Source organism: Schistocerca nitens, chromosome 1 (genome assembly GCF_023898315.1).
Source record: "Schistocerca nitens isolate TAMUIC-IGC-003100 chromosome 1, iqSchNite1.1, whole genome shotgun sequence".
NCBI classification, from domain to species: Eukaryota; Metazoa; Arthropoda; class Insecta; order Orthoptera; family Acrididae; genus Schistocerca; species Schistocerca nitens.
This window is the reverse complement of record NC_064614.1, coordinates 1,115,271,435-1,115,289,952: the sequence shown is the minus strand read 5'-3', so window position 1 is coordinate 1,115,289,952 and position 18,518 is coordinate 1,115,271,435. Positions and strand designations below refer to the sequence as shown.

The 18,518-nt window shown below is 44.4% G+C and overlaps 1 protein-coding gene across 1 annotated transcript in view; it reads left to right on the top strand.

Annotated features, from left to right (window-relative positions):
* The window catches only part of LOC126231427 (protein-tyrosine sulfotransferase-like), a 336,679-nt gene extending 318,753 nt beyond the window's left edge, over positions 1 to 17,926 (top strand). The window contains exon 7 of the mRNA XM_049942412.1: positions 17,626 to 17,926. Coding sequence (XP_049798369.1) covers positions 17,626 to 17,926 — 301 coding nt within the window. The remainder of the gene's footprint in view (positions 1 to 17,625) is intronic.
* The last annotated feature ends 592 nt before the right edge of the window (positions 17,927 to 18,518 follow it).

Below are 18,518 nucleotides of genomic sequence, written 5' to 3'. Positions count from 1 at the left end.
GACGCAAAAATAGTGGAAGAGACCTAGTGATCTCACCAACACAGATGTCATTCCAGGTAACATAGAAACTGAATCCAGTAAGAGTGAACAGATGAACCGACTGTGGCGTTAATGAAAGACCCATCTGGATATTCACCTGATATGATTTCAGAAAACCACACAGAACTTTAATCAAGGTGTCTCCTCGCAACAAATGCAAGCCATGAGCCATACTGATTGTAACACCTCACTATACTGATTTGATAATAGATACACCCCTACAGTTCATAAATATTACAATATTTACAATGGTGAATAATAGTGGAAATAGATATTTGCAGGATTAGAGTGCAAAATAAATCTGAATACTGCAGTCATCTATAGTATAAGCAGGGTGGTCCATTGATAGTGACCAGGCCAAATATCACACGAAATAAACATCAAACGAAAAAACTACTAAAAACGAAACTCGTCTAGCTTGAAGGGGGACACCAGATGGCGCTATGGTTGGCCCGCTAGATGGCGCTGCCATAGGTCAAACGGATATCAACTGCGTTTTTTAAAATAGGAAACACAATTTTCTGTTACATATTCGTGTAGTACGTAAAGAAACATGAATGTTTTAGTTAGATCACTTTCTTCGCTTTGTGATAGATGGCACTGTAATAGTCACAAACGTATACGTACGTGGTATCACGTAACATTCTACCAGCGCGGACGGTATTTGCTTCGTGATATATTACCCGTCTTAAAATGGACGGTTTACCAAATACTGAAAAGGTCGATATCGTGTTGATGTATGGCTATTGTGATCAAAATGCCCAACGGGCTTCTACTATGTATGCTGCTCGGTATCATGGACGACATCATCCAAGCATCGGACCGTTAGGAGGATAGTTACGTTATTTAAGGAAACAGGAAGTGTTCAGCCACATGTGAAACGTCAACCACGACCTGCAACATCTGATGATGCCCCAGTAGGTGTTTTAACTGCTGTCGCGGCTAATCGGCACTTCATTAGCAGACAAATTGTGCGAGAATCGGGAATCTCAAAAACATCAGGGTCGAAAATGTTACATCAACATCGATTGCACCCGTACCATATTTCTATGCACCAGGAATTGCATGGCGATGACTTTGAACGTCGTGTACAGTTCTGCCACTGGGCACAAGAGAAATTACGGCACGATGACAGAATTTTTCACGCGTTCTATTTAGCGACGAAGCGTCATCCACCAACAGCGGTAACGTAAACCGGCACAATATGCACTATTGGGTAACGCAAAATCCACGATGGCTGCGACATGTGGAACATCAGCGACCTTGGCGGGTTAATGTATGGTGCGCATTATGGGAGGAAGGATAATTGGCCCCCATTTTATCGATGGCAATCTAAATGGTGCGATGCAGGCTCATTTCCTACGTAATGTTCTACCGATGTTACTACAAGATGTTTCACTGCATGACAGAATGGCGATGTACTTCCAACATGATGGATGTCCAGCACATAGCTCGCGTGCGGTTGAAGCGGTATTGAATATGATATTTCATGACAGGTGGATTGGTCGTCGAAGCACCATACCATGACCCACATGTTCACCGGATCTGACGTCCCCGGATTTCTTTCTGGGGGGAAGTTGAAGGATATTTTCCATCGTGATCCACCGACAACGCCTGACAACATGCGTCAGCGCATTGTCGATGCATGTGCGAACATCACGGAAGGCGAACTACTCGCTGTTGAGAGGAATGTCGTTACACGTATTGCCAAATGGACTGAGGTTGCGGACATCATTTTGAGCATTTATTGCATTAATGTGGTATTTACAGGTAACCACGCTGTAACAGCATGCATTCTCAGAAATGATAAGTTCACAAAGGTACATGTATCACATTGGAACAACCGAAATAAAATGTTCAAACCTACCTACATCCTGTATTTTCATTTTAAAAATCTACCTGTTACCAACTGTTCGTCTAAAATTGTGATCCGTATGTTTGTGACTATTACAGCGCCACCTATCACAAAGCAAAAAAAGTGGTCCAACTAAAACATTCATATTTCTTTATGTACTACACGAATATGTAATAAAAAATGGGGGTTCCTATTTAATAAAACGCAGTTGATATCTGTTTGACCCATGGCAGCGCCATCTAGTGGGCGAACCATAGCGCCATCTGGTGTCCCCCTTCAAGCTAGATATGTTTCGTTCTTAGTAGTTTTTTCGTTTGGCGCTTATTTTGTGAGATATCTGGCCCGGTCACAATCAATGGACCACCCTGAATACATTTATGAATGATCAACTTGTGAGCAGCTCATTATCTGCATGGCTCACGCTCGTGTATACACTTCTTAACATTTGCCACAATTGTCCACATCTGGATTATTAATACATATCTGGTAGGTCACTTTCATGTCTGTCTGTTTGGCATAAATTCTTCGAATTGATTTTAAATTTCTCTATGAGCTAGAGACTTGAAATTGTAAACACAGCACAGAACTGGATAACAATGCACCAGGGTCTATTAACTGGCTTTCTCGTCTGTCTGGTCCGCCTAACTCCCGTAGTGATGAAAAGGTAACGCCTGACATCTTGCCTGCCTTTGAGGGATGATGTGTTGTGCAGGTGGTATCAGAATACTTTGCAGGCGGTATGCATGAAACTCGATGACGGCCACTAGATAGCACTCCTGTATTTGGAGCACTAGTATCGCCTCTCCAGCACTGGCCTCGCGTCGCTGCTGTCGACACCTACACTGCTGGCTAATTGTTACTCGCACTCACACAATAAAGCTGCAGCTCTGCCTTCAGTTGTGTATTCGCCGCACTCTCGTATAGTTCGTATCACACCATTGGCTTGGTCTCAGATTTCGCTACAGGCTATGATTATAGTGGAGCGGCGTTGCACGACAAGAAAAGCCCAGCGTTGGATGCAGAACAACACTGGTGAGACAAACCAGTGCTGCCCAGTGCACGCTATTGTATTGGCGCCGCAAGCAGAGCAGCGCGGAGGCAATTAGACATTGTTTTTGACAGCGGCAATCAGAGCGTTCGAACAATTCTGGATACGGTCAGGCAACGCCAGCAGCATTCGGCTGTTGCTGCGGATAGCAGCGTTAATTGTACCCTGTATCGCCGGCACTGTCATTGCTCCTCCATGGTTGAAAAAATGGCATCAGCGGGCGCCTTGACAGCAGCTATTTTTAATAGGCGTCCATTATGGGACCACAACAATCATTACATTAGATTAGTTTTGGACAAGTTATGGGATGAGGTCTCAGCAAAATTACAGACTATGCGTAAGTAAAAAAAATGTTTCAGTAATGTATTATTTCTTTACTGTCTTCCCGAAAGGAGAGGCTACAATGAAGCTGAAAGTACTATAACTGACAGACACATGAATATCGTACTTTATTTTGCGAGAGAATGTTTGCAGTAGCGTCCTTTATTTGGACAACTGCATTTGATGCTCTGACGAAGTTTCGTCCAGTTTGCCGCGCTTGTTTAGCCGAGCGGTCTAAGCACTTCAGTCATGGACTGTGCGGCTGATCTCGGCGGAGGTTCGAGTCCTCCCTCGGGCAAGTTTGTGTGTGTGTTTGTCCTTAGGATAATTTAGGTTACGTAGTGTGTAAGCTTAGGGACTGATGACCTTAGCAATTAAGTCCCATAGGATTTCATACACATTTGAACATTTTTTTTTCGTCCTGTCTGACAAGTGCTCGCTCAACTTCTACTATATGTTGCTCATCGAGTCTCTCAGAGCCTTCTATGTCAATAACAGTGTAGCGAATAACACATACACGCTTCACAATATCGTCAGTAAACTGCCGTGAAGTTTCTGTTGGCTTCCAAAGTATTCTCCACTTTCACTCAATATTCTAAAACGACATTTAGCTATTCGTCGTTCTCTGAAAAGGCGGTTTTTTAAAAATATTATTTCTTTGGGTCTAAAATCCTCGACTCTAAGGTTTGATAAAATGACTCACTAATGGATGCGCCTCACATCCAATGAATACAAAGTGCAGTACAACTAATGTTTGTGGTAGTGGAGAGACTGGCGGTACATTAAGTGTGCTTTATTAGAAGTACACTAGATGAACGAAATTTATAAGCTTCAGTTTGCTTTCCATATACTACAACGTCTATTATAATAAGTTTTGTATGAGCATCTGCAAATGGTTCGCTAGCAAAACTGATGTAACGAAGCCGCAACTTTCATAGCAACTTTCTTAAATACAGAAAAATATATCATGAAAAACACTTTCATATTACTATATACATGAAAAATACATCAAAAACTGAAAGAAAAACTTATCTCTACATTGTCATTATGAATCATTTTATACAGGATGAGTCACCAACTATTCCCTTCAAGAATTATTCCGAAAGTATGATAGGAGCTGAAATGTTTGTGGGACAAAAGTTGCATGCGACTGCGGGGGCATAATATGACGTTGGTTTTTTGTTGCTAGGTTGAGTCGCTTCAAGATATGCAGGTCAACTTCGTTTTTTTTTTTTTTAATCGGATGCTATAGTTTGGTTCTTAGTTTCTGATAGCGGCTATCGAGACGAATCCAATGAAGGTCAACGAAGGTCAAAAAGGTGGCATGAACGTCCATTTAAGGAAGGTGTTCGAAACGATGACCATTGGTATCAGTGCAGTGCTGCAATCTTCTTATCATGGACTGAGTGGTATTCCTTATCATATCGGGACTTAACGAAATACATGCTGTGGCAATTCCCCCTCGCATATCTTCAGGTGTAGTTGGAACGTCTTAATGAACAACGTCTTTTACGAATACTCACAAAAAAAATCCACAGCCTTCAAGTCTGGCGAACGAACCGGCCACGACACATCTCCTCCGTGTGTAATCCAACGATTTGCGAATTGTCTCCGCCACTCATTTCTAGCCATCAGTGAAAATTGTGCCGGAAACCCATCGTGTTGATACCACAGTCTGTTCATTGTCCCTAAAGGTATTTCTTCCAATAACAGACCTAATGTTTCTTGCAGGAATGTGGTGTACTCCCTACCATTAACATTTTCTTCGATGAAATAGGGGCCTATAATTCTGTCCTCTAGAGTCTCACACCATACAATCACCGACCATGGTTTTGGTGCGCAACTTTCCGCAGCCAGCATGGATTTTCAGTTGCCCAGTAATGCATATTATTCAAATTAGCATTACCATGGTTCGTGAATGTAGCCTCGTCAGTAAATAAAATCAAATTAGGAAATGTGTCATCCCTCTGAGTCTGAAGTTGAGCCCATCGGCATAATTCAATGCGTCGCATACAATCCGTACTAGTTCATTTTTGGTGGAGGCTGATATGCTGAGGATGATATTTATGGCGATGCAGAAAGCGAATAACACTACTCTGGCTCATGCCAGATTCCCTTGCGATTTTACGCGAACTAACACAAGGATCTCGAACCACAGAGGCAAGAGTACCAACTTCTGTTTCCTCGTTAGTGACTTTTCTTCGCCGTATATGTTTCCGATGCGATAAAGATCCAGTAGTTCTCAATTTATCACACACATATTTAAATGTACGGCGTGTAGGATGTGTACGTTGAAGATATCTTTCAGTGTATAAGTCTCTAGCTGTCACTGAATTTCGTTGGCATTCTCCTTGGTTCAAATGGCTCTGAGCACTATGGGACTCAACTACTGTGGTCATAAGTCCCCTAGAACTTAGAACTACTTAAACCTAACTAACCTAAGGACAGCACACAACACCCAGCCATCACGAGGCAGAGAAAATCCCTGACCCCGCCGGGAATCGAACCCGGGATCCCGGGCGTGGGAAGCGAGAACGCTACCGCACGACCACGAGATGCGGGCGCATTCTCCTTGAATGAGTAGCATATCGACATGTTCTTCGAAGGAATACATCATTCACATTTGCTTGATTCGACGATACTAGTCTTACAGTTTCTATTAGTACTGTATTGCGAAACCGTCGAATGGTGTTTACATGTCAATGGCACGTTAGATGGATACGCCGTATCCGTCGAATATTTACTACTTGCACGATATACGAGACAGAATTGCCAGAACATGTGCTTCGATAAGTGACGTTGTGATAAGAAATACCACTCCGTCGATGATAAGAAGATTGCAGCACTGCATTGATACCAATAGTCATCACTTCGAACACCTTCTGTAAATAGACGTTAATGCCACCTTTTTGACCTTCGTTGACCTTCAAAGGTCTTATTGTTACACGTCATTGGATCGCCTCGATAGCTGCAATCAGAAAATAAATACCAAACTATAGCATCCCATTTAACAAACAAACTTGACCTCATATCTCTGACCCGAATCCACCTAGCAACAAAAAACCAACGTCATATAATGGTCCTCGTAGTCCCATGCAACTTTTGTCCCACAAGCATTTCAGCTCCTGTCATACTTTCGGAGTGATTCTAGTTCGCAATAGTTAGTGACATTCTGTATACTGTTTGATATGTGGCGTGACAGAAGGTTTCATGGGGCAACACCTCTATGTTGTATTCGTAACCCTTCATTACTCCGCCGGCCGCGGTGGTCTCGCGGTTCTAGGCGCGCAGTCCGGAACCGTGCGACTGCTACGGTCGCAGGTTCGAATCCTGCCTCGGGCATGGATGTGTGTGATGTCCTTAGGTTAGTTAGGTTTAAGTAGTTCTAAGTTCTAGGGGACTGATGACCACAGCAGTTGAGTCCCATAGTGCTCAGAGCCATTTGAACCATTTGAACCTTCATTACTCCAGGTTTGTCAGAGAAAACATTTAAATGATTTGACAGCAAACGAGTGAGCTCATGTTGCTGGCTTCTGTTCAGATTCCTTAACCTTGCTGTAAACCATTTCCTGTATTTCCGTAGTGTTCTGTATTCCCTTTCCACGATAATGGTATTCCTTCCCTTTTAAATCACAGTTAACTTGTAAAATCTTTAATCTGCGGCGTTTGATTTGAGCACTCTGGCAATACTTGGATTGTACTTCTTTCATTCTGACCATATCCAGTACAATCCTCCTTCCACCATACATTAAACTAATTTCCCCGGTGGAAAGGTCAAGATTTGCCTTTCTGCACCTCAGAAAATCACAACCCATGATACAAGTTACTGATAAACCTGTTACTACTAGAAAAGTGCATTTGATCTCTCCTTCCCTAAATTCCAGGTCAAAACGTACCTGGAATTTAACTTTATTTGCGCCTGTGTCCCAATAGCCCCAGACGCTCGACAGTTTTGTACTGGATAAGTCGGTATTTTATTTGTCTTACATAATGACTTACACAGTTCTAAGCTCAGAACACTATCAGTCACGCCAGTTCAATGTACGCTTTGCTTTTGCACTTACTAGGTTCGTTTAATAATTCATTACCGCAGCAGGTCAACGGTCTCTCGAGTCTGTTTTGGTGTGCCCCTACTACGCCCCCTCCCCCTCCCCCCGCCCTCGACCAACAATAGGGAGCTTATTACGGTCAGAGGTTGTCTGAGAGAGGCCTGGCCAGTTGCCGTCTGAAACCTCCACTATCCTAACATTGTACTGCTGTGCTGGCCAATGTTGCTGATTTACATTTCATCCAAGATTTTCATTTCGTTGTTCACAGTTCGGTCCCGGTGTGGGAACCTGTGTTTTGATTCCACTGTGGCGAGAAATTACTCTGCCACTGGTTTCAGTTGTTACCGTGCTGTTTCACCACTTCGAATAGCTTTGGTATCTGGTGTTGAGTCTGTCATCCCACTTTCTTTTTCTATTCAGTTGCGGATAACCATCGCCATTCCCTTGCCCCCCATTACTGGTTGACTGATCATAACCAACACCATTGTTACTACTGTGGCCCTGTTTGTTATTTCTGCTGCCGTTTGTCTGTGGAGAAGACGAATGATTTGTATCACTTTTTTCTGTCTTCGTCTCCTCTACTGCCAAATCAATATTATCTCATACAGATAGGCATTTGTCTAAATCTTTCTCGTCAACATTAATTAAGTTATCTCTGATATGTCTGGGCAGCCGCAACTTCAGGGGCTGGATCACATCTTTACGAGCCATTGACTCATCCCAGTATCTGGTCTTACTAATGTATTTGTCAAAATATTTCCTTAGACTAACATGTCTGGGAGTATACATTTCTGGACAATAAACTTCGTCTCTTAATCTCTCCTGAATATTCAATGATCAATACTTGCCTAAGAAGGCCTTTTCAAATTGCTCAGTATTGTGACACCTATCTATTGCCTCATTTGCCCAAAGGCCAGCATCTTCCTGTGTATGAGATACAATAACTGAACATTTTGCTTTTCTGTCCACATACTTGACAAAATATTCCTAAAATATTTAATGAAAATGACAGGGTGAACCGATTTCTTTTGGTTATTAAAAATTTGGAATTACCTATGTTTAAGCAGCCTTTCCTCTACGAGTAGGCGAAATACTTTCTCTAATGTTTTGACAGCCGAGCGCCTCGCGCTCTTAAGTTGGCAATACGCTCTGTCGCTTCGTGCTGGCAGTGTGGCAGCTCTGCGCTTAACTTATCGTTCAGCTGCGCGACTCCTGTTTGCAGCGTTTCCGTTACTCGATTGTTAGCAAGCTCAACGCCCCCAGCCACACACTGTATCGCAGTATTTACTTTTTCGTCTGCCTGTTGTACTATTGTTTGTTCTTTCGATTCCAGCCATTCCTGGAATTCTTTCGCGTTTTTGTCTGCCTGAACGGCCACAATATTTTCAGTACACTCTCGCTGTGAAACTTCTAGTTGCTCCATGCGAGTCGTGATTGAATCTGACTCCTCCTTCAAAGTCGTTTCTGCTGTCTGTATAACCTTTACCTCCAAAGCTAAGTTGCTGACTAGTTCAGGCACGTTCTCTTATTGAGTTACCTCTGAGGAAATTTTCCCAAGGTAATCTGATAGGTTCAAATGGTTCAAATGGCTCTGAGCACTATGGGACTTAACAGCTGTGGTCATCAGTCCCCTAGAACTTAGAACTACTTAAACCTAACTAACCTAAGGACATCACACATGCAGGATTCGAACCTGCGACCGTAGCAGTCGCGCGGTTCCGGACTGCGCGCCTAGAACCGCGAGACCACCGCGGCCGGCTGATAGGATTTTTTTCATTTTTTGTTCTCGCTCAGCTAACGGTGATAACAATTGCCCATCCCTCTCAGCTTGTAACCGGTCACGTTCTTCTAATTATCTTTTTAACTTTTCATCTCTTTGCAACAATTAGCTATCTCTCTCCGCTTGTAGTCGATCACTTTCCTTATCACGTTCTTCCAATTTGCGTAATAAAGCCGCAAATGGATCGGACAGTGGAGAGCACACACATGACATAGACATTCACTCCACTGGTCTGTTTGCTGTCAAAACATTTTCTGTTTACGGTGTGACATCCGCTACATGCAACACATTCGTTGGTGTCAGGTGTTCCGCCTGACAACTACTACCAGTTGCTCCCAGCATCTCCCCTGCTGAGGCAGTGGTTGTATTATCACAACAAATCTACCCATGTTCTGCACGTTATCATACTGAACAAAATCTGTGTTTGCTTTCGCATTCATAATTCTGCGCATAATTTGATTTTGCTACTGTTACAAGTCTGCACACTCTTAAACACAGTATATAAACATATACACGTATAATCACACGTTAAAAGCGTGCACTATTATAAATGCTCAGTGCTAACCTTGCTTGTTGTGGCGAAGTGAAAGTTAAACTCAATAACATTACGCTATCTTTATATCAGTAACTGTTCTAAAATTTTAAACTGAAGTGAATTTCTGTCTTACCATGAGGCATCAGTTCAGCAGTGCATGTCAAACTTTAGTGCAATAACAGGAGCCGGCCGCGGTGGTCTCGCGGTTCTAGGCGCTCAGTCCGGAACCGCGCAACTGCTACGGTCGCAGGTTCGAATCCTGCCTCGGGCATGGATGTGTGTGGTGTCCTTAGGTTAGTTAGGTTTAAGTAGTTCTAAGTTCTAGGGGACTGATGACCACAGATGTTAAGTCCCATAGTGCTCAGAGCCATTTGAACCATTTTTTTGCAATAACAGGGTAGTACGCACGGTAGTTCTTACCCTTATTACTGTATTCGGTATTGGTTTATTTGTCTTTATTTTCAGCTTCGCAGCTCTCTTTCATATATCTCAGGATTCAATTTAAATTATATTTTTTACTTTTTATTTGATTCACTGCAAAGATACGAGGAGGTACGGATCGTTCTTATATTTTACTGTGCCCATATACAGGTAACCTAAATCTTCTGCACAAATCGTTAAGTACTTTGAAAATATCAGTTTCCTATACATCATAAATGAAAGAACTAATATCACCGATCCCCAGCGTCGCCTGTGGAAAGAACGGGACAATAATTACGATAATCTGCAATTGCCGCTTAATGGCGGCCAATTGTCGCCCTACAACGATGTTCAGCTTGCTGCCGGCGCGGCGTCTGAAATTCTTTTAAAAATGATAGGACAAGCAAACAGGATATCTGGTGCAGGCTACAGTTATAATTAACAACATCAATACTTTAGACATATATAGGAGCTCACTCCTAAAATAATAAAACATGTACACACCTTAGTATGTAAATTGCGTACAATGGCGTCCTATCAGAACAAGACAAAGCAAGGGAGAGTACGGCGCTTTTTGTTTCACGCCGATACCAAAAAGTACAAAGATAGTAATAATATGTTACAGACAATAGCTTTTCTTTATAAATTCATTATTCCTTCACTTTCAGTAAAGTTTCTTTTACATACGACAAAAATAATTGCTTAATATCGTGGAAAAATGTTTAATAATTTATAGTTCTAATAATCGGGCCATAGGACGTCATAGGTACTGTCCCGCACACTAGGGCAGTGCATTGGTGAGCCGTCATTTGTACTTACGTCATTCTTCTGAAAAGATTTCTGATGTTGTTACAGCTGTACGACAGAAATTAATAGACTATGATACTTCTAGCTATAGATGCATAGGACATTCCATTTCGGGAATCTTTTGGGAGTTCAATATTCTGAAACCCACAGTGTCAAGAGTGTGCCGAGAATACCAAATTTCAGGCATTGCGTCTCATCACGAACAACGCATTGGCCGACAGCCTTCACTTAACGACCTAGAACAGCGGCGTTTGCGTAGAGTTGTCAGCGCTAATTGACAACGAACGGTGAGGGAAATAACCGCAGAAACTTATGTGGGACGCACGACGCACGTATCCGTTAGGACAGAGTGCCGAAATTTGGCATTAATGGGCCATGGCAGCAGACGGCCTGTGTGGTGCAGGGTACAGTTAAAATTAACAACAGCAATACTTTAGACAGCACGACAGCACCTCTCCTTGACTCGATATTACATCGGTTGGACCCTAGGCGACTGTAAAGCCATGGTCTGGTCAGATGAGTCCCGGTTTCAGTTGGTAAGAGCTGACGATAGGGTTCGATTGTGGCACATGCCGCACGAAATCATGGACCTAAGTTGTCAACGAGGCACTGTGCATGCTGGTGGTGGCTCCACAATGGTGTGGGCTGTGCTTAAATGTAATGAACTGGGTCCTCTGGTCTCACTGAACTGAACATTGACTGGACAGCTACTTGAAGACCATTTGCAGCCTTTCAAAGGCCTCAAGTTCCCAAATAGGAACGCACCGTCTCACTGGACCACAACTGTTCGCGAACGTTCTGGACAGTTCGAGCTAATTATTTGGCCACCCAGATCACGCAACACGAGTCCCATGGAACATTTATTGGACATGATCGAGAGGTAAGTTCGTGTATAAAATTGTATACTTGCAACACTTTCATATTGTGGACGGCTGTAGAGGAAGCAGGGCTCAGTATTTCTGTAAGAGACTTCGAACGACCTGTTGAGACTATGGCACGTCAAGCTGCTGCCCTGTGCCGGGAAAAAGGATGTCCGACTCGATATTAGGAGGTATCCCATCATTTTCGTCACGTCAGTGTAAAATGCAATTTGTATTCTGTGATATGAAATACACAATGGACTAACACTGAATGATGTGCGGTCCTAATTACACTGAAGAACCAAATACACATAATATCGTGTAGGGCCGCCGCGAGCACGCAGAAGTGCCGCAGCACCAAATGGCATGGACTCGATTAATATCTGAAGTAGTGCCGGAGGGAACCGAGGCCACTAATCCCGCAGAACTGTCCAGAAATCCATAAGAGTACGAAGGTATGGAGATCTCTTCTGAACACCACGTTGCAAGGCAACCGATATACGCTCAACAATGTTCATGTCTGAGGAGTTCGGTAGGCAGCGGAAACGGTTAAACTCAGAAGAGTGTTCCTGGAGCCTTTCTGTAGCAATTCTGGGCGTGTGCGGGGTCGCATTGTCCTGCTGGAATTGCCCAAGTCTATTGGAATCCACAAAGGACATGAATGGATACAGATGATCAGATAGGATACTTACGTACGTATCAGGAGTCCCACCCAACTGCATACGCCCCACACCATTACAGAGCCTCCAGCAGCTTGAACAGTACCCTGATGACATTCCGGGTCAATGGGTTGATGAGGTTGTCTTCACAACCGTACACGTCCATCTGCTTGATACAATTTGAAACGAGACTCGTCCGACCAGGCATAATGTTTCCAGTCATCAACAGTCCAGTGTCGGCGTTGAAGGACGCAGGCGAGTAGGAATGCATTGTGTCCTGCAGCCATGAAGGGTACAGCAGTGGGCCTTCGGCTCCGAAAGCCCATATCGATGATGTTTCGTTAAATGGTTCGCACGCTGACAGTTGTTGATGGCGCAGCATTGAAATCTGCAGCAATTTCCGGAAGGGTTGCACTTCTGTCACACTGAAGCATTTTCTTCAGTCGCCGTTGGTCCCGTTGTTGCAGGATCTTTTTCCGGACGCAGCGATATCAGAGATTTGATGTTTTACCGGATTCCTTATATTCACTGTACACTCGTGAAATGGTCGTAAGGGAAAATCCCCGCTTCATCGCTACCTCGGAGATGCCGTGTCCCATCGCTCGTGCGCCGGCTATAACGCCAGGTTCAAACTCAATTAAATCTTGACAACCTGCCATTGTAGCAGCAGTAACAGATCCAACAATTGCGCCAGACATTAGTTGTCATATACAGGGTCGTCCATTGATCGTGGCTGGGCCAAATATCTCACGAAATAAACGTCAAACGAAAAAACTACACACAACGAAACTTGTCTAGCTTGAAGAGGGAAAGCAGATGGCGTTGTGGTTGGCCGGCTAGATGGCGCTGCCATAGGTCAAACGGTTATCAACTGCGTTTTTTTAAAAAATAGGAACCCCCATTTTATTACATATTCGTGTAGTACGTAAATAAATATGAATGTTTTAGTTGGACCACTTTTTTCGCTTTGTGATAGATGACGCTGTAATAGTCACAAACATACGGATCACAATTTTAGACGAACAGTTGGTAACAGGTAGGTTTTTTAAATTAAAATACAGAACGTAGGTACGTTTGAACATTTTATTTCGGTTTGTTCCAATGTGATACATGTACCTTTGCCAACTTATCATTTCTGAGAAAGCATGCTGTTAGAGCGTGATTACCTGTAAGTACCATATTAATGCAATAAATGCTCAAAATGATGTCCGTCAACCTCAATGCGTTTGGCAATACGTGTAACGACATTCCTCTCAACAGCGAGTAGTTCGCCTTCCGTAATGTTCGCACATGCATCGACAATGCGCTGACGCATGTTGTCAGGCGTTGTCGGTGGATCACGATGGCAAACATCCTTCAACTTTCCTCACAGAAAGAAATCCAGGGACGTCAGATCCGGTGAACGTGCGGGCCATGGTATGGTGCTTCGACGACCAATCCACCTGTCATCAAATATGCTATTCAATACCGCTTCAACCGCACACGAGCTATGTGCCGGACATTCATCATGTTGGAAGTATATCGCCATTCTGTCATGCAGTGAAACATCTTGTAGTAACATCGGTAGAACATTACGTAGGAAATCAGCATACATTGGACCATTTAGATTGCCATCGATAAAATGGGAGCCAATTATCCTCCCTCCCACAATGCCACACCATACATTAAACCGCCAAGGTCGCTGGTGTTCCACTTGACGCAGCCATCGTGGATTTTCCGTTGCCCAATAGTGCATATTAGACCGGTTTACGTTACCGCTGTTGGTGAATGGCGCTTCATCGCTAAATAGAACGGTTGGAAAAAATGTGTCATCGTGCCGTAATTTCTCTTGTGCCCAGTGGCAGAATTGTACACGACGTTCAAAGTCGTCGCCATGTAATTCCTGGTACATAGAAATATGTTGCAGATGCAATGGATGTCGATGTAGCATTCTCAAGACCGATGTTTTTCAGATTTCCGATTCTCGAGGAATTTGTCTGCTACAGATGTGCGGATTAGCCGCGACAGTAGCTAAAACACCTACTTGGGCATCATCATTTGTTGCAGGTCGTGGTTGACGTTTCACATGTGGCTGAACACTTCCTGTTTGCTTAAATAACGTAACTATCCGGCAAACGGTCCGGACACTTGGATGATGTTGTCCAGGATACCGAGCAGCGTACATAGCATACGCCCGTTGGGTATTTTGATCACAATAGCCATACATAAACACGATATCGACCTTTTCAGCAATTGGTAAACGGTCCATTTTAACACGGGTAATGTATCACAAAGCAAATGCCGTCCGCACTGGCGTAATGTTACGTGATACCACGTATTTATGCGTTTGTGACCATTACAGCGCCATCTATCACAAAGGGAAAAAAGTGGTCCAACTAAAACATTCATATTTCTTTATGTACTACAGGAATATGTAATAAAAATGGTGGTTCCTATTTTAAAAAATGCAGTTGATACCCGTTTGATCAATGGCAGCGCCATCTAGCGGGCCAACCATTTCGCCATCTGATTTCCCCCTTCAAGCTAGACGAGTTTCGTTCTTTGTAGTTTTTTCGTTTGATGCTTATTTCGTGAGATATTTGGCCCAGTCAGTGTCAATAGACCACTCTGTATAGGTGTTGCCGACCGCAGCTCCGTATTTAGTCTGCTTACATATCACTGTATTTGAAAACGCATGCCTATACCAGTTTCTTTGGCTCTTTAGTGTAAGTGCAAAATAAACAACCAAAGAAACTGAAAGACAAAGATACATCCACCCCCGCAATTCCTCTATGACCTCTTTCCTTTCCCCCATCTGCTCCTATTCCTCGAACATACTCGCAAACTCTACACTCCCGCCGCCTTGATCCCCCTCACCCCCTGGTTGCTCCTCTCCTCTCCCGTCCCCGCTCCCTGCCACGCCTTCACTGTTGTGTCCCCCCTACCCTCCGTCTCTACACCCTTCATCTCCTTTCCCAAGGATGCTTCCATCAACTCCCCCTCCCAGATGATGCCATCTGTCCATTTATCCCTCCTATCAACTCTGATCCTCATCCCTCCTACTTTCCTCCGTCCTCCTGGGCTCCTTTTCTCCCCCTTCCATCCTGTGTTTCTCCCCACCTAACCTCTCCCTACCTCCCTTCCCATCCTCTGCCTCCCCCACTCCCTGTCGTGTCTGCCCAGCACCCCCCACACCTCTTATGGGCCCTCATCCTCCATTGGGTCCTTTCCCCCCTCCCCCCCCCCCCCCTTCGCTTTTCCTCACTTTCCCCCCTTTTTTATTTTCCCAACCTCTGTCCAGTTTCCCCCCACCTGCTCCCGGCTGTGGTATGTCATATTTTCGTGCAGTGTTCCAGTGATTTTTCAGTGTTGTTTCGTCTTTCCCCATGTTGTGAACAGAAACCACACTGTCGCTGGGTGTGAATTTTATGTCTTTTGCGAACAGAAACCAGACTGTCGCGTGTTTTTTAATTGTCTGTCTGTTATATTACCTGTCTGCTTCATATGTATTTTATCAACATCATCATCCCTTTGTTTCCATGTTTTAAGTTCCACGATTTTTTCGCCATGCTAGCCTTGGTCTCCAATTTTGTCGCCTGTTTTTTATTCTACAGGGTGTTACAAAAAGGTACAGCCAAACTTTCAGGAAACATTCCTCACACACAAATAAAGAAAAGATGTTATGTGGACATGTGTCTGGAAACGCTTAATTTCCATGTTAGAGCTCATTTTAGTTTCGTCAGTATGTACTGTACTTCCTCGATTCACCGCCAGTTGGCCCAATTGAAGGAAGGTAATGTTGACTTCGTGCTTGTGTTGACATGCGACTCATTGCTCTACAGTACTAGCATCAAGCACGTCAGTACGAACGTGATTTTGCAGTCAGTGCAATGTTTACAAATGCGGAGTTGGCCTTTGATGTATGGATTAGCATGGGGCAATAGCTGTGGCGCGGTACGTTTGCATCGAGACAGATTTCCAGAACGAAGGTGTCCCCACAGGAAGATGTTCGAAGCAATTGATCGGCGTCTTAGGGAGCACGGAACATTCCAGCCTATGACTCGCCACTGGGCAAGACCTAGAATGACGAGGACACTTGCAATTGACGAGGCAATTCTTCGTGCAGTTGACGATAACCCTAATGTCAGCGTCAGAGAAGTTGCTGCTCTACAAGGTAACGTTGACCACGTCACTGTATGGAGAGTGCTACGGGAGAACCAGTTGTTTCTGTACCATGTACAGCGTGTGCAGGCACTATCAGCAGCTGGTTGGCCTCCACGGGTACACTTCTGCGAATGGTTCATCCAACAATGTGTCAATCCTCATTTCAGTGCAAATGTTCTCTTCATTCCAACGTGATCAAATTGTAAATTTTCACAATCAACATGTGTGGGCTGACGAGAATCCGCACGCAATTGTGCAATCATGTCATCAACACAGATTTTCTGTGAACGTTTGGGCAGGCATTGTTGGTGATGTCTCGATTGGGCCCCATGTTCTTCCACCTACGCTCAATGGACCACGTTATCATGATTTCATATGGGATACTCTACCTGTGCTGCTAGAAAATGTGTCTTTACAAGTACGACACAACATGTGGTTCATGCACGATGCAGCTCCTGCACATTTCAGTCGAAGTGTTTGTTCGCTTCTCAACAACAGATTCGGTGACCGATGGACTGGTAGAGGCGGACCAATTCCATGGCCTCCACGCTCTCCTGACCGCAACCCTCTTGACTTTCATTTATGGGGGCATTTGAAAGCTCTTGTCTACGCAACCCCGGTACCAAATGTAGAAACTCTTCGTGCTCGTATTGTGGACGGCTGTGATACAATACGCCATTCTCCAGGGCTGCATCAGCGCATCAGGGATTCCATGCGACTGAGGGTGGATGCTAACGGAGGACATTCTGAACATTTCCTGTAACAAAGTGTTTGAAGTCACGCTGGTACGTTCTGTTGCTGTGTGTTTCCATTCCATGATTAATGTGATTTGAAGAGAAGTAGTAAAATGAGCTCTGACATGGAAAGTAAGCGTTTCTGGACACTTGTCCACATAACATATTTTCTTTCTTTGTGTGTGTTCGTAACACCCTCTATATGAGTCGTGGGCTCCCATTTTCTTTCTTACACATTTTTTTATCTTTCTTTCCCCGCTTATTCTGCCAATAATATCGATAACTCTATCATTTACTACGTCATTTATGTTATGTACAAAACTACCGAACTGTGTTTTTGGTGGAGTGCATCTCTAACTACGTACCGTGGCGCAGGGTGGAGCGGTCGTCGGACCAGGTGATGAAGCCGGTGAACGCGGAGGCGCTGAGCAAGTGGGTGGGCCAGATCCCGGAGGACGTGGTGCGCGACATGGCGGCGGTGGCGCCCATGCTGGCCGTGCTGGGCTACGACCCGGCGGCCAACCCGCCCGCGTACGGCCGGCCCGACGCCGCCGTCGCCGACAACACGGAGCGCGTGCGCGCCCAGCGCCGCCTGTGGGAGGAGAGGGCGCTGTCGCTGCTCAGCCTGCAGCGGCCGGCGCTGCCCGGGGCGCCCGTCACCACCCACGCCTCGTGACGCGGCCCACCTCCACTACCTGTGCGCGCGCGACGGCTGCGCGACTGCGCCTCTCTCCACAGGCTCTGCGTGTTTGCCAGTGTTTTTCTATCTGTTCCAAACTCAAACTTTACGAGTGCCCTTTCCCGTTTTTTGAGTGACTTTCTGTTCCCTGTCAGTGACAGCGTCATTATGTAAATAAAGCTACCAACTAATAAAATGAAGGGTGTGGTGTGCGAACTGTAAGACCTTCGGTACACACACCATCAGATTATTTGACTTGTCGCTCTAACGAAGTAGGCGAGTGTCAGCAATATGTCTCGTGGTCTTATCGTAGCGTGTTTATCTTCTGCCGTTAGGTCAGACGATAGAAAGGTCACTTGCACATTTAGAGTAGCAGATTCACGGTGACCAACTTTAAACAGAACTTGATTAATTTTCACACACATTTATTAAAATAATAAAAATCAGAAACCTTACTTAACTTGATTCTGGATGCTGTTTACAATTGACAATCTGAAGTTCCTTTGGTCTTGGTACGTTAATCTTATTCTCACATATCTCTGACACTTGACAAAGTGTCTATTCATTTATCTTCATGGCTATGTACAGG